The sequence below is a fragment of the Macrotis lagotis genome, chromosome 7 (genome assembly GCF_037893015.1).
Source record: "Macrotis lagotis isolate mMagLag1 chromosome 7, bilby.v1.9.chrom.fasta, whole genome shotgun sequence".
Taxonomy (NCBI): Eukaryota; Metazoa; Chordata; class Mammalia; order Peramelemorphia; family Peramelidae; genus Macrotis; species Macrotis lagotis.
In genome coordinates this window covers 57,595,836-57,623,310 of record NC_133664.1, presented here as the reverse complement: position 1 = coordinate 57,623,310, position 27,475 = coordinate 57,595,836, and the positions used below count along the sequence as shown (strand labels likewise).

General features: G+C 34.7%; 1 protein-coding gene across 1 annotated transcript in view; it reads right to left on the bottom strand.

Moving 5' to 3' along the window:
• Nucleotides 1–27,475, bottom strand: part of MALRD1 (MAM and LDL receptor class A domain containing 1) — an 879,021-nt gene that overhangs the window by 681,408 nt on the left and 170,138 nt on the right. The window contains exon 16 of the mRNA XM_074195229.1: nt 18,035–18,155. Coding sequence (XP_074051330.1) covers nt 18,035–18,155 — 121 coding nt within the window. The remainder of the gene's footprint in view (nt 1–18,034; nt 18,156–27,475) is intronic.

Genomic DNA, 27,475 nt, shown 5'->3' with positions numbered 1-27,475 from the left:
ACAATGTAGGGATTATCAGACTGCCTTCTGGGGAGGGGAGGGGGGAGGGAAGGGAGGGTGGGAGGAAAAGTGTAAAATTCAAAACTTTACAAAAAGTGATAGGTAGAAACTAATATTGTATATAATTGAAAAACAAATAAAATATTTATGTAATAAAAAATAAAGTGTTTTCTTCATAACTAAAAAAAGACGGTATTCAACCATGGTGTTGTCATCCTGACAATCTAACATTGATTAAGTACTTTGAGTATATATCCCTGGGAGTGTGTATTGCACACAGTTTATACAACATAGTGAAAACATTTCCTGAAATTTTAAGAAATTTATATTAGACCAGAGAATAACAATAGAATAGTAAAATCCTAAGCATAATATACATCCATACAGGACCATCAAAACTACAGATTTTTACATTTAACTGCTATGTCTACTGGTTTAACTTCTTTAGTCTTTTGTTAGCTCTGTGATCTCCTCAAAGTGGACATTACCTCCAATGAGGCAGTTCATAGCCCTTTTGTTGTTGTCCATGTCACCCCATAAAAACTCTGTCTGGAGCCCACTCAATATACGGGGGTCTTTCCCCTATATTTCTTGACTCTGTTGAGTAAAGAAATGAGTTTTCCATGAGTTGACCTCTTTCCTTCACTCCATGTCCTGCTTCATCTCCTGTTCTGATCACACATTATTTCTCTATCATTTATAATACATCTCCTGAACAATTTTATATTGATAACATTCTACAGGTTACTTAAATTTGTCTCACATTTCTGAAGTTGTTCAGTGCTTTTAATGACCACGAGCTTCTCTCTGAAGCAAGGTACCCTCTTTTTTCTTTTTTTTAACAATAATCCTTGCCTGGTGTTAATAGTGGATGGGAACATGGAATACCATAGTCCTGAAACACTTCAGATTTCTAATTATGTGGTTTATTAAAGCAAGCAATATAGAAACACATACAATTATTTAAAAAAATTATATTCACAAGTTATCAAGGGCCAAGCTCTGAGCTACAGTTTGCAAAGCAAATATCATTCTCTATCATCATTGAGAATTCACAATTTTAAATAATGGAAACAATAATAATAATAATTTTATATATATATATATATATATGTATACATAAAAGGATGAGCTACATTGGCCAATATGAATTTGTAAAGAGATGTATGGATGGATGGATGGAAGGAAGGAAGGAAGGAGGGAGGGAGGGAGGGAGGAAGGAAGGAAGGAAGGAAAGAAATCAGAGGTTCTCTCCTCTGCCAAGGTAAATGGTAAAGAAAGAAAATGGAACAGCCATTGACCGCAAGGACCTTGGGATGGGAGATGAGGGTGCTGCAATACAGATACAAATAAAGACCACAAGGTAATTTGATGAGGAAGTAATCATTAATAACTGGAGGAAGTTAGAAAAAATATTTATAAGAAAAACATTGGAACTAAGGCTGAAAAAAAGCATTGTAAGAGGAGGAAGTAAAGAAGTTATAATCCATTCTCCAATCATTCTATGGTTTTGCATTTTTAAAGTAGTCATAGAGCAGAGGGTGGAGTAACTAGGTTGAGTTCTTTCAAATTTCCCTATAACAACATTCAAATAATTCTTCAAAATGATTTCTGGAATAACAAAACCAATCAAAGGAAATAGTGATACAATTTTCTGAACCCAGAACAACTTAGGAGGTGAGTCAGAGAGTTTTATTTCACTAGTGTGAAAGTAGACACAGGCTGTGCCTGTTGAAGATTGTGTCCCAGAAAACCAAAATTAATGGGATGTAGACAAAGAAATTCTTAAGCGGAAATTCATTTCCCTTAGCACCTACATCAATAAAATAGGAAAGAACAGATTCGTGAATTGAGTATGCAACTAACAAAAACTAGAGAGAAACAACAAATTAAAATTTTCTAATTAAACACCAAATTGGAAATTCTGAAAATAAAAGGAGAGATTAATAAAACTGAAAATAAGATAATCATTAAATTAATAAATAAAATTAGGATCTACTTGTATGAAAAAATAAAATTCATCATTAATTAATTTGATTTTTAAAAAGGAAACCAAATTGCCAAAATAAAAAATGAAATGACTGAATTCAATACCCTAAAGATGATATTATAGGTATTGTTGGGAGTTGAAATGAGTAAATAATTACATTAATTGAAGAAGAAATAGAATACTTAAATAACCCTATCAAAGAAAAAGAAACTGAAAACATCTTCAATGAGCTTTCTAAGAAATAATAAAAAAAATCCACCAGGACCAGATAATATATAATTATTTCAAAGAACAATTCATTCCAATACTATATAAGCTATTTGAGGAAAAAGAGTCCTGCGAAATTCCTTTATGACACAAATTTGATACCTAAGCCAGATAGAGCAAAAATTGAGCAAAAAAATTGTTGTAGAAAATTTAAATAAAATACTAGCAAGGAGATTACAGTAATATGCAGATCATATGTATGAAAAGTTGACTCAATATTAAGAAAACTATCAGTGTAATTGACTATATCAATAACAAAAATAACAGAAATAGTACTATTATCTCAATAGATGCCCAAAAAAGCTAAAGTAAAGTGATCCTTAAAGTAATAGATGATATCTATCTAAAAACCAAGAGCTTGATGTCTCAAGGAGGTTGAAGTGTAGTGAGGGAGAGTATTTGGAACTGAAATTAAAAAAAACTAATATTAAAAATTTTTACACATACTTGAAAAAATAAGATATTTAAAGTGGAAAAAATTAAGCAATCACAAAAAATTTATCCAGTCTCATGACACATGTCTGTAATTCCATGTACTGAGGAAAAAGAGACTAATGCTGATGAAAGACTCAAGTTTAAAAGTTCTGATCTAGAGGGCTAAGTTCATTGATTCACCACTAGATTTTGCATAAATATGATGAATCCTGGGGGGACAGTAGGAGGTAAAACACTAAGTTGACTATTTAGGGGTGAATTATCTCAGGTCAGTAATAGAGCAAGTCAAAACTTCCATGAAGGTCTGACTGAGATAAGACCTGTGAGTAGCCCCTGGTCTTTTAGAGAGGGCAAAATAGAGAGATTAAGTCTTTATGTTAAAAAAAATGGTGGGAGGGAATAAGGAGAAAATCATCCCCTTTTACCTATGAGCTAATGTTTTATATGAAAGCAGCAGCAATATAAGAAAGATTCTAATGTTATCATTTCCCTGTGGGATTGTAAGTAGGATTCTGTAATCATTTAACAAAAGAATTTGTCTGTGTGTATATGAATTGACTGGTGTCTGTGAAATTATTCTTTGGACATTTCTTAAAGCAGAAGAATTCTAAATAGGTCTATGTTCCTTTCAGGGGACTTGTGATTAAACAAAAATTGTTTTCACTATAATTTTTAAAGCTGATTTAGAGAAGGAAACAACATTTATCGTGATTTTCAATAATCTAAGTTGTAAGCTGAACAGGGATGGGGAAGATGTACAATAAAGTCATATATAACCTGGGACACAACAATAAATTTCTCTGGAAATAGTTTTAAAACTGTCTTTTTCTAGGCTTTCTTTTTCAGTGAAATGATTTTCTTCAAGAATACTGATGCCTCAAACAACAACAGGCTTCTTGCCTTTTTAAAATTTCCTTTTATGATTAGCAGGGGTGAGGTGGAGACCATCTGAAGTCGATTCCCTTTTAAGGTACAACTCAAACACTCTAAAAATCTCCATTTTTAATGCATAATCAAAGTTGAATTTGGAGAAAAAAAGTTTCAACTTCTAAAGACTCATATCATCCATAGAAGAAATTTTCATCTCAAGTCTTCCCTTTTTCCCCCTCCACAAATCTGCAGAAGAGAGAAGACCTTCAAAACACACTAAAAAAGATGAGCTAGAAGTTTCCAAAGCCACTTACCTAAAGTAATAAAGAGTCAGAGCTAAGCGAAGACTATAAACACTATGACCTATTCTCATTCCAGTACTATCGATTGAAGCTAGAGAAAGTCACAAAACCATGCTGACTGGGTTCACTACTGATTTATGTTACTTCATCTCAATTGGATCTCTTCCCTGCAGTACTGAAATCCTTTCACACTTCCCTAATCACTGAAGACAGTGACTATTTGAATCACCCCATCTCATTAAGAAAGGTGATCATTCTTTTAACCATATAAAAATCCTTCTACATGTATCCTTGATTTCATCCCTTCCTATTTTCTCCATCAGAATGCTGTCTCTCTATCATCCCAATTCATTTTCTAATCTTCAGTCTCTCCCAATCTGCCAGCTCCTTCTCTGCTACCTGCAAACCTACCCATGACTTCCCATCCTTAAAGGAAAAAAAATCTTATGTGATGTTACCTTTCTCACTAGCTACTGTATCACATCATTTCCTTCTTTGCTAAATTCATGAGAAGGCATTCTATACTAATTCCTACTTTCTCTCTGTTCATATATAACTATAAACCTTCTGCAATCTGCCTTCCAACCTATTTATTCAAATGAAACTTCTTTGGTCAAATCTGGTCTCTTAATTGCTAAATATCATAGCCTTTTCTCAATTTGCATCCTTCTCAATAGTTTTGTAGGCCCTAACAACTAGCCTCTCCTGAATGCTCTAGCCTACTTGACTCCTTGGATCTCTTGATGAATTTTCATCTACAAAATACTTATAGTATTGCCAGTAGTGGTAAGAGCAGTAGTAGTAGTAGTAGTAGTAGTCATAAGTAATAGCTAGTTAGTAGTAGTAATAGTTTAGTGGTTAGTAGTAGTTAGAATTAGTAATTAGTAGTAGTAGTAATAGTAGTTGTCATAATAGACTAGTAGTAGTAATAGTAGTAGTAGTAGTAAGTAGTAGTATAGCAGCAGCAGCAGCAGCAGCAGTAGTAGTAGTAGTAGTAGTAGTAGTAGTAGTAGTAGTAGTTGGTGGTGGTGGTAGTGGTGTTGTTGTACTGGTAGCTGCTGTAATACTGGTAGTAATGGTAATAGTAGTGGTGGTGGTGGTGGTGGTAACAGCCCAGTAGCTGTAATAACAGTTAGCATTTCTATAACATCTAATATTTGTCAGACACAAATAACTCATTTGGTCCTCAAGCAACCAATGAGACAGTTGGTGTATTATTCCCATTTTATAGCTAAGGAAATCAAATTAAATTAAATCGCCAATATTTGTAGAATACTTAAAGGTTTGCAAAGCACTTCTATGTTCTTTTATTTGATCCTCCTAAAAACCCTATGAGATTGGAAATTTACAGATAAGGAAACCACAGATTAGAGAAATTAAAGGACTTGCCTAAGATTATAGTATGTATCTGATTTCTTATCTTTTTAACTCTTAAGTCCAGTGTTCTGGATTCCATAACTGTCTTGACATTTCACACCATTGAATTCAAATTCCCCATCCCCTGGAAAGTCATCAATTAAGATTTATCTCCTTCAAGAAGTTTTCATTAATCATTCCATCCTATACTTTTTTCTTTCCTTTGTCTTCAATATTCCTTGAAACTTTCATGTCTTTTTTATCTGATCTAGACTATCAGATTGTCTTCCTCAGAGGTATCTGCTGATTCAATGAAAGAATGAAGAATAAATATTCAATAAGGACTTTTAATGTTATGAATATAAGAAGCACAATTGGTCTATGTTAAATGTCCATTGGGGTTTCACTACTATAACATTCAAACACTTTTTTATTTGGCAAGATCATAAAACCAGTTTGATGCTGTGGAACAAATTCTCCAGTTTAGTGGAGGGAGAAAATAATCATTAAGCAGTTAGGTGATTCAGTGAATAAGAGTATTAGGCCTGGAGTCAGATAAACCTGAGTTCAAATATAGTCTCAAACACTTGCTAGCTGTGTGATCCTGGAAAAGTCACTTAACCTCCCTTTTACCTAATGGTAAACCACTATGGTATCTTTGCCAAGAAAACACCAAGGACATTATGGTGCATGGGGTCACAAAGAGACAGACATGATAGAAACTGAAACATGAAGAGGTTCTTAATAAAAGGGATTGACCATCTAATCTAGTTCATTTAATGTTTTAGGGTAGGTAGGTGGTACAATCAATAGGTTGTGGGACAAATCCAGACTCAGATACTTAATTGTTGTGTGCCCTTTGGCAGGTCACTTAACCATAGGGAAAACTACTCCAATACCTTTGCTAAGAAAACCCCAAAGAGTCTCATGAAGAGTTGGACACTACTGAAATAGCACACTGGGGGCAGAGTCAAGAAGGCAGCAGAACAGCCTTTCCTAGGAGTTCTCTCCAAAATATTTCATAAACCTTAAAATTATGACTCTAAATATTTAAGACAGAACCCAAGAAAGATTCAGTGATGTAATTCTCCAGTCCAGGGTAACCTGTAAAATAGAGGGAAGTCTTTGTTCCATGTTGTTGGAAGGGGTGGCAGCACACTGGAAGGAAGGAGCTCCAGCTTTCTGGGAACAGCCTGCAGGGCTCCTGGTCCCTGGGAACCTTAGCTCCTGGAAGCAGAAGCAGTTTTCTCACCTGCCACCCCAGGGAGTACCAAGCTTTTTTGGAAGAACAGCAGGGAAACCTATGCCAGAGCATGAAGTCCAGGCCAGCATGACCCTGCTCAGCACAGCTGCAGCCCCCAGCACAGCCCAGATCTCAGGAAACAGAAGCAAGCCTACAGAGTCACCCAGTAAGAGCCAACTGCTTCCAGAGAGTTCAGCCCATGGAAGGTAAGGGAGTTGGGGGAGACTGTCAATGTTTCTCCTCTGTCCCTAGGACAGGACTCTGGGGTTTGACCACATTCAGACCCTGGATGCAGTCCAGGCCCCCATACTGTCATAAAGCAGGGACCCTCCTCATAGCTCCTGGGCAGAGAGGTGTGTTTGTGGTCATCCACAGACTAAGCACAGACCAGAAGAGCAGTCAGAGCCTCTAAGACCTTGAAGGAACTGAGGTCCTTACAGGGGTGTCCCAATAATACTTAAAAGCTCAAGAAACACCCCAAAACCAGGTACAGGCTGGAGAAATGAGTAAACAGAAAAAAGGAACCTGACCATAGAAAATTACTTTGGTCCCATGGAGGATCAAAATACACACTCAGAAGATGACAAATTCAAGTTTCTGCATCTAAAGATTCCAAGAAATACAGAAACTGGGCTCAGGCTATGGCAGAGCTCAAAAAAGATTTTTGATAATCAAGTAAGGGAGGTAGAGGAAAAATTGGGAAAAGAAATGAGAGAGATGCAGGAAAAACATGAAAACTAAGTAAGCAGCTTAGTCAAGGAGATCCAAAAAATGCTGAAGAAAACATGTTAAAGATCAGTTTAGGTCAAATGGATAAAACTGTTTAAAAAGTTACTAAGGAGAAGAATGTCTTAAAAAGTAGAATAGGCGAGATGGAAAAGGAGATAAGAAAGCTCTCTGAGGAAACAGTTCCTTCAAATATAGAATGGAACTAAAGGAAGACAAAAACTTTGCACGGAATGAAGAAAATAAAACAATATCAAAAGCATGAAAAATTAGAAGAAAATGTGAAACGTCTCATTGAAAAAACAACTGATCTGGAAAACAGGTCCAGGAAAGATAATTTAAAAATTATTGTGCCAATGAGCCCTGAAGTCAGGAGGAACTGAGTTCAAATACAGCCTCAGACACTTAAAAATTACCTAACTATGTGATCATGGGCAAGCCACTTAACCTCACTGCCTTCCAAAAAACAAAAAAAATATATTGGGCTACCTGAAAGTCATGATTAGAAAAAGAGCCTTGACTTCATTTTTAAAGGAGTTCTTCAGGAAAATTGTCCTGATATCCTAGAAGCAAAGGGCAAAATACAAATTGAGAGAAAACAATCATCCCAGAAAGAGATCCAAATAAATAAATAAATAAAATAACCCCCAGGAGTATTATAGCCAAGTTCAAGAACTCCCAAGTCAAAGAGAAAATATTACAAGTAGGCAGAAGGAAACAATTCAAATATGTTGCTGCAGTCAGGATCTCACAGGACCTAGCAGCATCTACATTAAGGGCTCACAGGGCTTGGGATATAATATTCCAGAAGGCAAAAGAGCTTGGATTACAACCGAGAATCAAGCACCCAACAAAACTGAACATCCTCTTCCAGGGGAAAAGATGGACTTTCAATGAACCAGGGGAATTTCAAATGTTCCTGTTGCAATAGCCAGAGCTGAACAGAAAGTTTGATCTTCAAGTACAGGACTCAGGTGAAGAATAGAGTGTGAAGGAGAAGGGGAAAATATGAAGGATTTAATAAAGATGGACTGCATGTATTCCTGCATGGAAAGATGATATGGATAATACTCCTAAGAACGTTCTCATTTAATAGAGCAGGTAGAAGTAGCTTTTATAGATGAGACACAGAAGAGAGCTGAATTTGAAGGTATAGTAAATTGTTCAAATGGAGTCAGTAGGTGACAGGGAAATGTACTGGGAATAATAAAAAGGGGAGGCAGAATAGATTAAGATATTTTGTGTAAAAGAGTCAAGAAATACCTTTTGCAATGGTATGGTAGGGGAGAAGGAGAGGGGAAATGAGGGAGCCTTCATTCTCATAGGAAATGGCTCAGAGAGGAAACACCATACTCACTCAATAGGGTATAGAAATCTAGAGAAAAAGGAGACAAAGGGGATGGGGGAGGGGAGGGGGATGTGGGTGATAGAGGAAGGGTAGATCATGGGAGAGGATAGTCAGATAGAACACATTTTCTTTTTTTACCTTTTGCAAGATGCTGGGATTGGGTGGTCTGTCCAGGACCACAGGCCAGGTGGTTGCTGGGTCTCTGGGGTGATATGCGGGCTTGGGGCCTCCTGTCTGCTATGCCACTTGGCTGCCCCACAGCAGTTTGGAAGAGGGACAGAGTGAAAGAAGAGAGAAAATATAATAGATGGTTGGAGGGACTTGCAATCAGCAACAGCAACTGTGGAAAAATATGGAAGTAACTTCTCTGATGGACGTAATAAAGAATGCAATCCACCCGAGACAGAGCTAATGGTATCAGGACACAGACCGAAGCACATTTTTTTCCTCTTTCTCTCACTTTATTTCTCATGAGATTTTATATTTTTGTGTGTGGGGGGGTTATGTTTACTTTAAAGACAATGAAAATAAAAAAGAAGAAATGACACATAAACAATAACAACAATGATAATGTGGTAGTTACAGACGGCAAAGAGGGAGAAGTTGCTGGTAAAACTCGTTGAAGAATTCAGCTGTTCTAGGTGATGCAGTGAATAGAGCACCAGCCCTGGAGTCAGGAGAACCTGAGTTCAAATCTGTCCTCAGAAGCTTAATAATTACCTTAGCTGTGTGACCTTGGGAAAGCCACTTAACCCTGTTGCCTTGCAAAAAAAACCTAAAAAAAAAAATTAAAAAATAATTCAGCTGTTTTATGTTGTATTTTCCTCCCTTTACCCTATGTCATGCATTCGATATATGAAATATCATTATAATTTATGGAGTATTTTTAGTTATTGTGGGCTTTTTCAAATATATCACTGAGAGTAAAAAAATAAGACTATATAGGATAATTAGATAAAAGTAAAATGATAGTTAGAAAAATACAATGATGAAAACAATAGCTAAACTAGATCAATTATACACAGAAAACAGAATAATTAGAACCAAGCGGGATAATTAGATGAGTAGAATAATCAATTGGATAACTTTTCCCCAAAGGAAAAATTGTCTAGAAAACAATTAAAGGCATTATTAGTTGAAAATTAAGGATTAGTCCAAATTTCTTAACTTTATTGCCCACTCTATTAGAAGAGATTGGGTCAGACATACTACATACAGTTTAGAGAGGAGATAGTATATAAACCTTAAAGTAATAGGACTAAAGTAAAGCCTTTGTCCCAGAAGGAGGCATATAAATAGAAACATATGCATTTGATCCCAAGAAGTAGGCCGGGATTTATCTAGGTTATTCTTTTTTTTTGATGTTTGTTTTTAATATTTCTTGCTGTCTTCTTTTATGGTTGGTCTCTAGGAAATAACAGTTTGAAATAGTTCCCCATGTTGGGTTCATCCTCTGCCAAAGTTTGGATCAACCTCCCCTACTCTTATTATAGGCATGCACACATACACACAAAAGACACATTCTTATTTGTGACCAAATTGCTAGTATTGTGATGAACAAAACGTTATCACAAGTTTGTTCTTCAATTTTTCTTTTTCTTCCCTATTCTCTTTCATTTTCTGTCTCTCTTTGCTCAGTTTCACATCCAGGCTTCCTTTGAGCACAAGAAAGGATTGTATGAGAATCTATAAATTGTGAATTGATAGTTTCCCCCATAGACTGTTTTTGAATACTTCATTTTAATTCTCCTTTCTTGCGTAAGATCATGTAATTTACCTTATGGGGTTCCTTTTTTTCCAAAACTTTATGTAAGTCCAGGTCTAAAGATCTCCAGATTTCTGATCCACAAGAACAGATTCTTTCACATCTGCTACCAAAGTAATAGTTGGGATTATCCATCTATCCATCTTGTTTTTCTATGTCAATATGTAATGAGTGAATTTTTTCTGGTCATATGTCATTGATGATATGTTTTCACTCTGTCTCATTCCCAAGTTATTGCAGATCATCACTGGTGATATGTTATGATTTATTTCTATTCATCATGCTTCATGGTAAATGACATACTTATTTTTTCAAAAGACTGCATTTTTTTGGCAGAAATTCTAATTAAAAAAATAAATAAACTCATATTTCTCTAGGCTATTTTACTCTTTTCCTTATCTTCTTCAGTTTTATAAAAAAATAACTAAAGACTGATTTAACCAACAATTTTTAACTCCATACCAGAGTTATTTGTCAATTACTACATTTTCTTTTTTTTCCCCCTCAGATAATCAATAATTACCATGAATGAGAATTAATGGAGTTTCTCTTCAATGGTTAGCCTGACATCACTGAAATGATAATCCTTCACTAATAACACCGTATTACAACTTTCCATAATTATAAAACACTTGAGTAGTTAGGGGACTGGAATACTGCATCCAGATCTTTAATTTGACGACAGAAAATTAAGATGAAGGATTATAGAAATGATTTATTTACCTTAATATACTTTTGAGAGAACTTTTAATCTAGTCTGTAGTGAGGAGGAGGAACAAATGAGATATGGGGAAAAGGGAAATGGCCAGAACCTGGACATATTACTATAAAGGTTTTATAAAAAGTCATTTGTAATCATGCTAACGAGAATCTTCTAGGAATATTTTAGTCTGCTAAATCTAAAGTTTTAAAACTGAAAGATCTACCATAGAAATTTATTTTTCAAATACATATCTTCCATAAAATATTAAATAAATATGTGTCATTAGCCCATGACACTAACCAAACAGGAAACAGCAGTCAGGGAGAAAGGTAATTAAGTGGAATGAAAATTGTCTCTTAATGTTGTTATATCATGAAAGATAACTAATAAGAATTAGCTATGTAGATTAAATCTACCATTAAATTGGAGTGATAAATGAGAAAAACAATGATATAATTTATTTCAAAGTACTAACACTATTTTTAAAAAATCACTTAGTATAAATATTATTTCTTAGCTCTTGAGCCTGGGTCCTTCTCTCTTGTTCAAAGAAAATACATTTCTATTTCTGTGATTGGATAATACATCTGTCTATAAAATAATCACAGTCACACATTCATTTTAGCAAAAAAAAAATTAAAAACAAGGGCAGCTAGGTGGCGCAGTGGATAAAGCACCAACCCTGGAGTCAGGAGTACCTGGGTTCAAATCTGGTTTCAGACACTTAATAATGACATAGCTATGTGGACTTGAGCAAGCCACTTAACCCCATTTGCCTTGTAAAGACGTAAAAAAAAATTTAAAAACATCCTAAATCATATTTTTCTATATTGTGGTATAGCACTTAATTATCATTACAGAATTATGACATCAAGGAAAAACTTACAATGTGTATGATGAATGAAAGAAAAAAGTTCCTGCCCCAAATTAGAAATGTTTAGAATACTTCATTTGAAATAATAAGTAACTGCAAACTATTACATTGGAGTTCAAAAACATAAAACTGGATCTTGGATATAAAATATAATTTATGGAGTTCTGATTATAAGTTTTCCTATCTCTCATATATAATAAAAATAAAGATATTTAAGATAGACAGAATCATAGAAAAATGATGAAAATAACTAGAGTAGATCAATTAGACTTGTTGAAGGGTTAAAGAGGGATGGGTTATTATTTTGTAGACACTGAAACATGAAAATTCCCAATTAATACTTAAATGAGACTATATCAAGACTCTAGTAGAGCTAATCAATGATTTTTATACATGGATAATCTAACAGTTTGTATCAGAAATACATAAAAAATATTTCATAGGGATAGCAATTATATATCTTCCTCTCACTCTAAGAACCACTCATCTCTTCTGGTTAAACATCTTCTGAATAACTCTCTTTTCCTCACTTCTGATATGCAATTATTCCTTGGTAATATGTGGCAGTCTATTAATACTCACAATATATTTTCCATTGCTCTCCAGGTGAAATGTAACTTTAATTTAATATAATTAGAGGTTATGATATTTCAAGTTTCACAGGCTTTTACAACAGTATTGAATTTGCAATATTGGGACTATGAATTTTGGAGAAACTTGCAGTCATTCAAAGTACTTCATAATTCCCGAAATGGAATACAGAAACTCCTAGTCATCTCTGAATAGAACTGAACTCAGCTTGTTATCCACTTATGATAGATGTCCAAGATGAATAAACTGATCAATCAGTTCTTTGTACTATACAACCAAATGCATATCATAGTTTCAAAAGCATGCATTATTCATCCACTTTATTTTCCTATGTAGTTAGGATTAATTACAAATTTCACTTGTGAGGTGAGGGGGTAGACTACAATCAATACAATGTTATATGCAAAAAAGTGCCTCTCCCACACTTCTCCATTAATGGGAATCCTATTTCATTTGAAATCTTTCCTAAACATCCTCCTTGAGAGATTCCTACCTATTTGATTATCATATATCTCCTCTATGACTCTGTAATGCTTTAGAAATTTAGTAGGTATATCCCAATGCCATCTGAAAATAGGAACATCTGGAGGGTCTCATCATTTATAGGGACTCTCTCCCTTCCAGACAATGCATTAAACACCCTCCCTAGCTGTAGTGAATAGCTTCCTCATATATATATATATATATGTATATATATATATATATACATATATATATATATGTATATGCTTCATGTCTATTTTATGTTTATCTTGATATTAATAAAAAGAAGATAATTTAACAAAGATATCTAACTCCATTGCCCCATCCATCAGGAATTTTAAATGATTTTTATGTATGCAATGCAGTATTTACTTGACTGAAAAAAAAATTATAGCCTGATAGCAAACAAATTCATACAATGGGAAATGCACAAAATATACAAACAAAAGTTACCAATAAATTTTAAATGAACAGTATAGGTGCAGTTAGCACAGTCTAAAGAGGGCTGGACCTAGAATCAGGAATATTCATCTTCCTGAGTTTACATACTAGTTGTGTGACCCTGTACAAATCAAATAACCCTATTTACCCCAGTTTCTTCATCTATAAAGTGAGCTAGAAAAGGAAATGGCAAATCACTTCCAGTGTCCTCGTCAAGAAAACCTCAAAGCTGGTCAGGAAAAGTTGGAAATGACTGAAACAACTCAACAGCAAAATGGCTGCTAAGGGGTATAAAACACAAAATATCATTAAAGATAACCTTTAAATAATTGTATATGTGCACACATTGATTTAGAGCTGGAAGGGAACTTGGAGGTTAGCTAATCAAACTGTCTCATTTTACAGAAGATAATTGAGATCTCAAGGATAAAAATGGCTTGTCCAGTGAGTAAATTGGTTTATTTAAGAGAAAATTTGCAGAGCTAGATATACATTCACAGCCTGTACCTTCAAATCTAGAGGTTTCCACTGAATGACATTTCTCATAGAATTTATTTTATTAATCTCTATCGATTGAGAAAAGTCACCTTTGGAAAAAGTATTATGTAAATACTAGTGCTTTTACATCAGTTGATACTATATTTTTTACAACCAAAGCTACATACATGTGGAAAACAGTAAGCAGATGAGCAAAACACATTAACCACTGAGTTTAGACACAATATGTTCTTATATATTTATATATGTATATATATATATATATATATGCTGTTGAAGCCAAAGGTTTATTGAATTAATGAAATAAAAATAAAAATTTATTGAATGAAATAAAAATGCTTGATGCTCAGATAGATTCTCAATCTTCAAAAAAAAAACTTCCGTAAGGTTGTCAGACCAGCATAAATGTCCAACCATTCCAGAAAATGACGTTCCTTTTAATCCAGGATGCTAAACCCTAGAACAGATTCATAACAGACAATCTCCCCTCTTTGAGAAAAGAAATACCACCTCTTCCTGGCCAGGGTTTTCTTTCCATCAGCATCTCTGCTTCAGACATGATATTTATAAAAAGAAGATCATTTAACAAATATTAATATCATGTCTCACTCAGGATAAAGTTGATCCCTAACCTGAAATTCCTTCTCCATAACTTAGTTTTGGATTCTTATCACCTTTTCAATTCCCTTGGTTGCTTCTCCCCTCTGAGTGGTGGCCTCCAGGGTGCACACTATTTTCCAAGTAACTCTCTATTTGATTTGAATTCTTGGATCGGGTCAGATGTCTCCTAGTATCCTCTCCCTCTTCCTCTTTGTGTTTCAATATTCCTCTTCCCCATTAGATCTTTAGGGCAGAGTGTTTTTTTAAAAATTGTATTTTATTTCATTTCATTTGGCACAGGGTCTGCCTATCACATTATTGGTGCTTAATAAATGTTTACTGAATTGAAATCATTTTAACTTTTTTATGAGCTTAAGTTCATGAACATTTTTAACATACAAGGAAGAACAAAAAAGGAAGCAGGAAATAATCCCATCAGGGAGATCATTTATCTATCTCAGTTTTCCACCATATATATGAATTATTGATATAAAGTTTGTACTGTCCCAGAAGAGAGGAAATCTTAACTTCAAAAGTATAAACTTGAAAATAAATGTCAAAGCAAATGTTCAATATTATAACATTTTGACTATTTTATTTATCATATAATGCAAGTTGTAACTAAAACTACTGTAACTAAAACAGAAAACATGGTATAGAAGTCAGTTGTGGGGATGCAGCATGAGACCTGAATTCAAACGATTTGAATTCAAATCCAGCCCCATCACATGTCACTTAGCTTGTCTGCCTCAGTTTCCTAAGAATAAGAGCACCTGCTTTTTTGGGATTGTTGTGAAAATCAAATGAGATATTTATAAAAGTTCTTTGTAAACCTTAAAGCTTTATATAAATTCCAGTAGTTATCATTAATATTAATTATGAATAATAGAAAAATACTCTGTTCATCAAAATGATGGCAAGCACATTGGATGTATCAAGAGCAATAATTTAAAGAACATATTTAATGGATGATTGGCCTTATATCTTTGCTCATCTTCAATTGCCGCCCTGATTTACTTTAGGTAGCTGCAGATGTAGAAATTGAGTTTTACATATGTAGAGGCTGAGAGTACACTGCCCTCAGTGGAAGTGTGAATTCTTATTGTCTTTATTAACCACTCCTAAGGAAATGATAGGCACTCAGCATTAAGATTCAAAGTAAAAATGCAAACAAATATGCTCAGGGTATGTAGTTACTCAGTGGTTTCACATTACCACACAGGGCTTCATCAACTCCAATTAGGAAGTCAGGTATAAGATCGTATACTTTCCTAAACAAAATAACAGCTCTTCTGCATTTCTACACATGGTACAACCCCAACTCCACAAGGACCAAGTGGAGCCTCAGTCTTTTCCCCTTAAGAAAATAATCACATTGCATAACTGCATGAGATCATTTTTTGACTATCCTTACAGTAAAGAAGACTGGATTTAGGGGGGGAAAACCTCATATTGGATTAAGTGTTTAATTTAGAAAAAAAAAACAATTGGATTAAATTGGATTAAAACAATCAGAGTCCTCACTCAACCAGTACAATGACAATTAGAACTTTTCTAATAAAGTTTGAAATATAATGAATATGATTTTGGACTAGGACACAGGAAAAATTAAGCACCTGCTTATTTTGCGATAGATTGGATAGATTATTTTTCCTCCCTCTATCACTTACATCATCTGTGAAATAAAGTGGTTAAATTAAATATCCTTTCTAGTTTCTTTCTGTCTCTAAATCTATCACACTCTGATCCTATGACCCTGGTGTTTGGGAAGGAGGGAGTACCACACTACTCACAAAGGACAACCATTCTCTTCACCAACCATCTTCCCTGTGGCTCAATTCAAAGGCCTCATATAGGTTGCCATATTCAATGTCTCAGAGCCATTCTCTTTAAGAAATGGATCATCCTTTCTTTTGTGATATGTTTACACACCCAGGACTAGACAGACCTCTGCATATGAATGTCCCCCTCCTCTGTCATTCAATTTTCCCAATTTTGCCAAGATGTCTAGTTATAGCTCAGATTAAAGATGAACTTAATTAAATAAGTATGGGCTGAAATATGCATAAAATTTTCTATTTTACTAAGTAAATTCATTCATCATACATGAATATATGTAATAAGAAAGCAATGTGACAACTAAGTCTGGTGGATTGATACTGGTGATCCAAAATAAAGGAATTAAATGATTTTCTGAAGAAATTTCTCTTTACAATCTTATGATCCTCTACAGTAGAAAGATATATAGGCCCTGACTAACACCACAAAAGCAACAACAGAAAAATCAAGAACATGAAAATATTAGCTCCATAGGGTTGAGAGATTTTGGAATTTGGGACAGTGACTCATTAATGCAGAAACTAATGACTACTTTTCTCCAAACCATGGAAAGGACTGAAGTAGAGTAGATAAGGGTCAAGAAGTCAAGATCACAAGAATGGTGAAGGCAAAGATGACTATCAGAATATTTACAGTTTGAGCAACAGACTGCAGTAGAATAACTAAGAAGATCAGAAAACAAAACAAATTAAGATTGACAATTTTGATTCACTCTGACCATATTATATCAATATGGTCTTCAATTGTCTATGAACAAAATAATAAAACATAAATCAAGCTCCAATTGTTCTTCAGAAGTATATAGGTTTAAGCATTCTATCTGCCATAAACCTTTTTTAAGCTATCTAAAGGAACTTAGGCATCAGAAGAGGAAAAATTGACAATTTTTTTAACTCCTTTCAAATCCTCCTCTAAAATATGAATTTCATTATATGCTTGTTTGCAATGTCAAATTCATATTAATAGGAAACAACTTTCACAGAACTGTCTGAAAGGCTACACATAAAATAAGGTACGTAAAATAATTTTGAAACTATTATAGAATTATTTTCATTAAAGTAGGAGACCTTCACCTTTATGTGTGTCATGGATTCCTTTGGCAGTCTGATCACACCTACAGACTCCTTTTCAGTATAATTACATATATAGATGTATGTAATTTACATTTAAATACTATATATATATATATATATATATATATATATATATATATATTTCTAAAAGAAATCAACTGTTTTGAATTATTTTTTCCCATCCAAGTATATGGATCCCTTGCAATTTATTCAAGGACCACTTGAGGGTCCGTGAACCAAGGGGCAAGAATCTCTGCCTTGAAGTAAGTAAAAAATGACCAGAAAGGAAAAAAAGGAAGGAAGAAAAGGGAGGGAGGAAGAAAGGAAAGTGAAAAGAGAACAAAGCAAGAACAAAGGGAGAAAAGGAGAGAGAAAGCAAGAAAAGAAAAAAAACATTTATTAAGCAGTTACTACATGTCAACTCTTTATAATGCTGATGTCAGGAAGTAGGGCCCATGGCTTTGAGAAGCACAATATGACATATATATTCTCTCAATGTACTTTTATTTGAAAAATAGAAAATGGAAATCAATGCAATAATAAGACATATAATAATTTGATTTTCATGAATTTTTTTCTTTACTCTCAAATAGCCCTGAAAGGATACAGCAATGGGAAAAAAATACTTGCCTTTACTTGTGAGGTTTCTACTTGAAAGTGACTTGAGAGAAATGCCACAATTTGGAGTTATACTGATGTCATCTATGGCAACAAAGGCATTTTCTGAAAATACGGTGGCTTGTAAAATGACCTGTAATTTCAAAGAAATAAAATTTATACTCCTAAAAATGCATTTCCAGAAAATTCTCAGTTTAGAAAATAAAATTTTTTTTATATATGATCCTCTTTTTCAATTTCTGGAAATTTGGGGGGGAACCAAAGAAATGAAATTCCTCATTTAGAAGGCCAAAAAATTCTTTGAAAGGAACTTAGGTCACCTTCATAATTTATATAACCTTGTTTCAAATAAAAATGGTAACATTTATTACATCTGAAGGGATGACTTCCCATTGGAGCCATTAACAGTGATATGCATTGTAAATGAGCTACTTCTTGTAATCAACTGTGGTGGTTTACAACTCAATTTAATTGAGGAATGAATTAATTTGTAATGGGTCTGCTGAAGGCACTGATACATTTCCATACAAGAATATGTAAATTCATACATATATATTTGTGGATATACATACATAAACACACTTAACAAGATATATAACGCAAACACTAACCCCACAGCCACTCATTAATAAAATTCATATTCTAAAACAACCTTAAGCCACATATTTAATTGCAATTAAATCTATCACTTATCAATTACTGATGTAATTTTTCAACATATTATTAATATATATACCCATTCTTCATAATAACTTCTGATAAAATTTTGCTCTTCTCAGATAAATGAGGATAGAGTCTCAACCCTAAAACCAGAAATATCTGAATACAAGAATCACTTCTAAAACCAGATGTATGACCCTGGGAAAGTCACAATTTCTCAGTACTCTAAACAATTCAGCCAAGTTGTAACAAAGGTGCTGACCTGCATTGGAAAAGGGAATTTTTAAGCTGGGAGTTCCACTGACCAATGAATGAAATCATGAGTATGGTCTCTATCCCTCAGAAATAATATAAAATAGACAAAAGATAATAATAACCAAAAAAGCATCAGGGGCAACCTCAGACGTATTTCTGGAAAAGGATATGCATAAAATAAATTATGGCAGTCAGAAAAATCATTTTAGACATCTTTATCTCTGATACAATTTGTCAGACCTCTGGGTCACTGCCTTGAAATCTGCATCTATGGAAGAAACAAACCAAATTAGTGCATTTGACTTTTTCACATAGACCTGATCTCATTAATTCTTCATATCACTTGGAAGGTTTTGTCTTTGACACCGAGATCCAAATCTCAAAGAGAAAGCTTTCTGTATGACTGACTTCATAGTATATTTTCTTATTCTTTTTGTAAGGATATGCATAGGGCATGGCAGAGAAAGGTGAGGCAGTGATAACTATGACCACTGCGGACTGATGAGTCCCCACCCTAAAATTAAAGCTTTAAGGGAACAAGGATAAAATAAAAGAACAAGTCCTGGAGTTCTGACAAAAACAGGTTTCCATTCAATCTGGAAACAGCTAATTGGGTAGCATCCTGCCTCCCGTGATAAATGCTCCCATCAGTGATCCCCATCAGATCACTTGAATATGAAAACTTTGTATCACCCTAATTGCACAACTGTACCAATCCTAAGGTGCAAAGATCAGAAAGAAGAGAAGAAACCCAAACCTAAATGGACCCCTTACTCAGACCCAGACATATTTTAAGAGTGTGGCTAACAAAGGTGAGATTAGGTGAATCAGATACTCATGTCCTTTATCCAAGTTACTTGTGAGGAAATCCAGACCCTTTCTTCCTCATAACCATCTTTCTTGTGACCAACACACCATGGTACCCAAAATATCAGGTCTATAGTTTCACCTGGAGTCTTCAATTCATAACTAAAATTGCAGTAAAATTTTGCCTGTTGACTTTTATTTTTCTTCAGACTGTCTCTATATTTCTGAGGATGGAAAGAAAATATCTTATTCAGCAAACTAAAGTAGCCAGATGTTACTAATGTAATTTTTGTGACAGTGATTTTGACTGAGAGCAATGTGACCATCTTGGAACTCACTAATGGCCCTAATAATCCCTTTTTTGAATACCACTATTCAACTTCACTTAATATATCCTTATTACTCAAGTTTAAGTGACTGGATTTTTTTTACACAGAGAGTTTTTGCAAATTATCATCAACTCTTATTGTCAAATGAAAATTTTTCACATTGTAATTTAGTTACAGGAATACTTGTTTTCAAATTTTTCTGGTTTGCTACGAATAAGCAATTACTCTACTCACTTGATTCTTTCCTTTGTCAATATCTCAAAAACTCCTTTTATTTCTATTTTCATGGAGTTTTCAGGTACATTGTACATAGCTAAAAGCAATCATTTTAACCCTGCTCTAGGAGAGACTTGAAAAGGTAAATACTCTATTCAGATTGGTGTTCTGCAACAATTTGAGATGAACACTATTTTATTCTCAGAATGGAAGCCAAGACTAATTGGAGCACTGGAAAATTTCTTGGCTCTCTTCAGTTGGCTTGTTACAATGTGGCAACATCAGCTTCCTGAAGAAAATTGCCAAAAAAAGGTCCAGATACATATATTTCAATGTTAGCCTTCCAAATAAAAAGAGATCTACAATTTATCCACATGTTTGTTCTCCTACATTAATATACTTAATACTATTATTTACTTAATTATACTATTTACTTAAATATATTACTAAACTAAAAGAAATAAATTTTTCTGTTCAGCTCAGTCCACTACCCCACCTGGGGAGAGGCTGTTGGATGTGGAAGACAGAAAGTTGTAAAGCATTGTCCTCAAAGAAGAGTAGGGTATTAGTCCTGTCTCTGCCAAATTTAGATTGGGTCCCAGGGCAAGTTTCCTAACCTTTCAGGAGTACATGGAACTTTATAAAACTATAAATAACTGAGAACCAAAGCTGCATTATTAGACGCTGTCCCCTTATGAGAATCTCCCTATATTAATAAAATCACATGACTGTCTCTCAAAAGAAGTAACCTTCTTAAAGGTTTTGGTTAAGAAATCAATTCTAACCTTAAGGCAAAAACAAATAAGTGGATAGAGTTCTGAACCTGGAGTCAGAAAGTGTTTGGCTTCAGACACTTATAAGTTGTATGACCCTAAGCAAGTCACTTGTGTGCCTGTGTGCCTCAGTTTCTTCACTTGTAAAATGAGTTGAAGAAGAAAATGGCAAACAACTCCATTTTTTTTGCCAAGAAAACCCCAAATGGAGTCATGAAGAAGTACAACAAAACTCTTAAATTTAATCAATGGAACCAACAAGAATCAATGAGTTTAGAATTAAAGGCAGTTCTGTTAGGAAATTAATAAATTCATCAATCAACTTATTTTTCAAAGAATAGGCTTTGAGAATTTCAGAAAAGATATCTCAGTAAATGGTACAATAGGAAAAAGCTTCTACTTTCAGGAATTCAGAATATAATTTTATTATTTTAGGTTTTTTTTGCAAGGCAAACAGGGTTAAGTGGCTTGCCCAAGGCCACACAGCTAGGTAATTATTAAGTGTCTGAGACCGGATATGAACCCAGGTACTCCTGACTCCAAGGCCGGTGCTTTATCCACTACGCCACCTAGCCGCCCCACGCCACCTAGCCACCCCCAGAATATAATTTAAGAATTTAAAAATTAATCAAACTTAGATGGCCCAGATTCCCAAAATAAGTATTTAATCTATCTATATATCTATATATCTAATCTATATATCTATATATCTATATATCTATCTATCTATCTATCTATCTATCTATCTATATATATTTATATAAAGTTTAGAACTCCTGTTTGCTATTGTGCATTTTTAGTAGATGTCAGGTTTACTTCATTTTTTATCTTTAGAAAAATGAGCATTGATTTTCCAAAGAAATTCTCGACAGGCTAAGTTAGTCTTTGGCTTTGTCATAGTTATTTAGATAGATTGCTTTTGAAAGAAAGAAAGGGAAAGGTGTGAGAGAGAAGAATAAAAAAAGAAAAAATGGGTAAAAAAAAGAGACCATTCATAATATGCAGAGAGGAAGGAAAAGTAAGAATAGGAGGATTTCTTTGTAACTAAATAAAGAGACCATTGAGTTTAGAATGAATATTGGAGAAAAGTTGCCTTATAAAATAAATTTTCATAAAGGTACTGAATCAGATCACCAACAACCAAGCAATTTCAGAAAGAATACATTTTCACTCCTGCCCTATAAATCTTAACTTTCAATGAAACTTTCAAATAATATAGAAAAATAATATTAATTATAATTATTGACTCCAGTAAGTACTTGACACTGAGTCAATTATTACTAAAGAGAATTAAAAACAAATGTCAATTAGTATTTCATTTCGCATACATTATTCATAATAGTAGCAAATCTGTAAGGATCTTGGATCAATACTTTATTGGGATGAGGCTCCTAAGATATGTGCATGTGAAGAAATAAAATATCTGCAGGGAATTTGGAAATATCAAAGATTGTTCATGGTCAATCAAGAACATTCAATTTATTACTATCTTCTAAATCCTGGAAAATATGGAAACTATCCATGCTCTCAAGTGTTCTCTCATTATTAAAGAAAGAGAACTCATGGAATCTCTAATTTTGAGCTAATTTTGACCTGAAAATTATATTTAGCCCAACCACGCTCATTGAATGATGGAGAAGTTGAGATGTCATTTGCCTTGCTGGAGATAAACTAAGCAGCTGAGACAGAATTTGAATCTATCCACTACCAAATTCAGGATATTTTCCCCTGCTTCATGTATATTTTACATTATTACATTTTTCAGAAGGGTCATTGTCTTACCAGATCACTCTTTTGTTGCCAGACCCTGCAGGCTTTCCAGAAACCCTCATTTCAGTCCTGAGCTTTGGAACTGTTCAGTTCCCCTCTTCTGGCCATGCCAATCTAATTATTATTTGTTTTCATGATTCTTGTATGTCATAATATGAGACTATTCCATTCTGCCAGTTACAGCCCCTGCCCATATTCTTGCACTGTTTTAGCCACCTGTGAGAGTGATAATAAAATTAACAATAGACTACCAGTCAGGATGGTGGCAAGAAACCAGGACTTCCGTGAAGAGTTTCTGTTCAGACAAGAATCAAACCTCTTATGCAGAAGGCACCAAAGATCAGAGAGAAACAGCTTCCAGAAGATCTGCCATGGCGGGGGAGCATTGGTACACCCAAGGCAGAGAACAGAGACCAGAGACAGCTCAGGGGTGGCTGGGTGAGGTGAGAACTGACCAGCATTCTGCGGCTGCGTGGTGAGTGGCTCCAGCTCACAGGGAAAGCTCCACTGAGGGTGACCAGGCCTCACATTCAGCCTGTGTAGCTAGTCTAGCCTGCCATACCTTGCCTTCAGAGCTGGGAGGAGGGCCCTGGAGACAACACTAGTAGCATCTCAGAGGTACTGACTATGGGTCTGGAGAGATAGCCCTAGGCGATTCTGTGCAAACAGCTCAGACTTAGGTCCAATTGGTCCCACCTCCCCTGGGAAGGAAGTGGACAGCTAACTCCTCCAATGAGAAAGCCTCTGACCTTTCCAGCCTGGTCCAGAGACTGGGGTGCCTATAGAGAACCCACTCTAAGAAATGAGCAGCTGACATCTCCAGAAGAGAAAACTCAAAGGTAGATTGAATCTCAGTTTCCCCTTACCACTAGGTCCACTGAGCAACCCCCAGAGGTTCCAAACATCAACAGCCCAATGCAGATAGAAAGCCCCAACACCAAAGGACTGCAAATAAGTCCTTTCCCTAGCACAAGAACATTGGTATAGGTGCAAAACTCAAAATGAGGAAAGATCAGAGAAAACCAGGACTCCTTGAAAGTTATGGAGGGGGTGGCTAGGTGGCGCAGTGGATAGAGTACTGGCCCTGGAGTCTGGAGTACCTGAGTTCAAATCTGGCCTCAGTCACTTAATAATAATTACCTATCTGTGTGATCTTGGGCAAGTCACTTAATCCCATTTCCTTGTGAAAAAAAAAGTTACCTGGTAGAAAAGGTTGGGCAAAGTACAATCTCAGAAAAAGGGAAAGCAGAAAGGGTTCTTTATGAGAAGCTATGGAAGAGCATATGAATTGATCTACAAATCAGAAAGACATTTTATAATAACTGAGAAAGGGTTTTAAAAATCAAATGGAAAATTGGGGAAAAAAATCAAGAGAAAATTAACTTCTTGAAACAGAAAGTGACAGAAGAAAACTGTTTAAAAATTCAATTGGACAGTTGGAAAAACATGACAGTACTTTTAAAAATTAAATGGACCAGGGCTGCTAGGTGGTGCAATGGATAGTCAGGAGTATCTGAGTTCAAATCTGGCATCAGACATTTAAAAATTACCTAGCTCTGTGACTTGGGCAAGCTACTCAACCCCAATGCCTTGCAAAAACTAAAAAAGAAAAAAAGAAAAATTAAATGGACCAATGGAAAGGGAGATGCCAAAGTTAAAAGAAGAAAAAAGAGAGGGACAGCTAGATGTACAGAGCACTGACCCTAGAGTCAGGAGGACCTGAGTTCAAATTCAGTCTCAGCTGCATGACCTTAGGCAAGTCACTTTACCCCATTACCTTGCAACCCCCCCAAAAAAAAAAAAGCCTGGACTCCATTCTTCAGGAAATTAGTCAGATGAACAACTCTGACATCCTGGAACCAGAGGGCAAATTAGTCATCAAAAGACTTCATGTATCATCTCCCAAAATGGAGAAACACCAAGGAATATTGCAGCCAAACTTCAGAATTATCAATCAGATCAAGGAGAAAATACTACAAGCAGCCAAAAAAAATGATTCAAAAACTGAGTAACAACAGTCAGGATTACACAGGACCAGGCTGCTTCAACATTAATGGATTGAAGCATTTGGATTATGATATACTTCAGGTCAAGAGAACTTGGATTACAACCCAAGAATCAACTATGCAGCAAAATTGAGCATATTCTTTCGGAGAAAAGATGGATATTTAACAAAATGAGTGACTTTCAAACTTTCCACATGAAAAAACCAGAGGGAACAGAAAATTTGATCTTCAAACAGGAGACACAAGAGATATGAAAAGATAAAAAGGGAAAAGAAAAAGACTGCTATTCAATGAGATTAAACTGTTATATCCCTACCCTGGAGGAAAATTCTCAAAACTCTTTAAGAATTGAAACTCTCTTAGTGGGAGCATATTTAGACTGAAGATTTGGTCATAAGTTGATTTTGATGGAATGATTTTAAAAAATTAAGAATTTTAAAAAAGGAGGATTGTAATGAGATAGGAGGAAGGGGTGTGCAGAATGGGATATACTACAGGAAATGAAGAGGTGCAAAGAACCTTTTGAAGCAGAGGAAAAGAAAAGGGGAACAGATAATTGAATATTATTCTCATCAAATTTGACTTAAAAAGGGAATAACATATAGACTCAATTGGATTAGTAATTTATCTTCCACTTCAAGTATTAGGAAGGGAAAGAGGAGAAGGGAAGAAGGGACTAATAGAAGGAAGGGAATGAAGAAAGGGAAAATGGAAAGAAGGAAGAAAGGAAGAGGTGGGGGGTTGATAGAATGAGGGACAAATTGAAGGAGGTGGTATTCAGAAGAAAAAAACTCTCATGTCAAGGGACAGGGTAAAGGGAGGAGAAAATGTATAAAAGGAGAGGAGATAACATGGAGGGTAATAAAGAATAATTTTAACTGTGAATGTAAATGGGATGAACTCTCCCATGAAATGGAAGTAGATAGCAGAGTGGATTAAAAACCAGAATCCTACAATATGCTGCTTACAATAAAATGCTAATAGCAATACTGTTATTGCTTCTAGATAAGATACCACAATTAACTTGCTTTATGGCTCCATTCACCAATCTTTCAATTTCCTAGACCAAAGCATTCTTCCATAGCTCTCAGTTGCTTATATGTGTCATTCCCCTTTCCCCAATTAAAAGAGAAGTTTTTTGAAGGTAGAATTGCATCTCTTCCAGGTCTCTATACTCCCAATGTTTAGCATAGTGCCTTTAAACATGTTAACAGCTTGATATATGACTTTTCATTCATTTCTTCACTCTTGGATTTCTTTAAGTAGGGCTGATGAGAAATCTGATCAGATCAAAATTACAAATAAAATAGAAATTATTATTACTAATTACTTTAGAAATCTTTTTCAAGAATAAAAAATATTTATACCTGTAAGTACGGAAAAATATGAAAGCTTTCTTATTTTTATTACTGCTAGAATAAAAAAGAAAAACTTTAAATATTATCCAGTATTTTTGCTTCCAAAATAAATTGAACCTGAAGTTCAATATCTTAGTTTTCTAGACATGAGGAATGATATGTTCTTGCAAATAATCAGTTTGACTTTTAAATAGCCAAACATTATAGGATATCCCATGAGAGACCAGTTAGTGCCTAAGCCGTTTAAAATTCCCAGACCTGATGAGGCTGACCTTAAAGCAGCTATGACTAAGAACTGAGTATATTGCTTTGATAACAACTCATGAATCTTAGAAATAAGAAATGGTGAGTTCAGAAGAACATAAAATTTGCTATCATCCAGGAACTAAAATACATTTAAATATCTAAGAATCTCAGAATAGGATATATTCCTCTTTAAGTTGAAAGCAACACTTCTTGACTTGCAATCAAAAAACGTGAGGAATTTATTACTTTCCTTAATAATAAAGCCACAATCTGAACTAGAGAAATACTAAGGGCATTCAGAGCAAAATGAAATATTAAGATTAATCCATTCAGGGACAGCTAGGTGGTGCAGTGTATAGAGAACTGGCCTTGGAGTCAGGAGTACCTGAGTTCAAATTTGACCTCAGACACTTAATAAGGACCTAGCTGTGTGGCCTTGGGCAAGCCACTTAACATCATCGCCTTGCAAAAAAAAAAAAAAAACAGATTGACCCATTAACCCATTCAGATTAGAGAACTCAATAAATCAAGTTGATTCCAAGATCTTCAAAGAATTAAGAATGTCTTTCCTTTTGAGACCAGATTTTCAGAGCAAAATTACTTTTTGATTTTATTAGAAGATAAACAAAAATTATGGAATTGCCTCCCTCTTTACTCTAGGAAACAAAGACTACTAGAAAAAACAGAAAACCAATGACTTTGCTGATTTTTTCTTATCTGCTTCAGTTAAATCACACTCTGGCAAAATCTAAACCAGCAAATTTAAAGTTCCTTCATATCCAACACACAATTGAAAGGGTTTTGAGCAGAGGCCTGTGCATTTTTTGAAGCACCTAGGTAAATAGCAGATAGAGCTCAAGATTTGGAGTTAAGAAGATCTGAGTTCAAGACCAGCTTTAGATGTTGGATGAGCATAGATAAGCTCCAAAACTTTGGATCTAATATAAATTTCTTGTCTTAAACCAACAAAATTACTTATGGAAATAAAATGATTTTCCAAAATATCATTCTCTCACACACTCCTCATGACCTT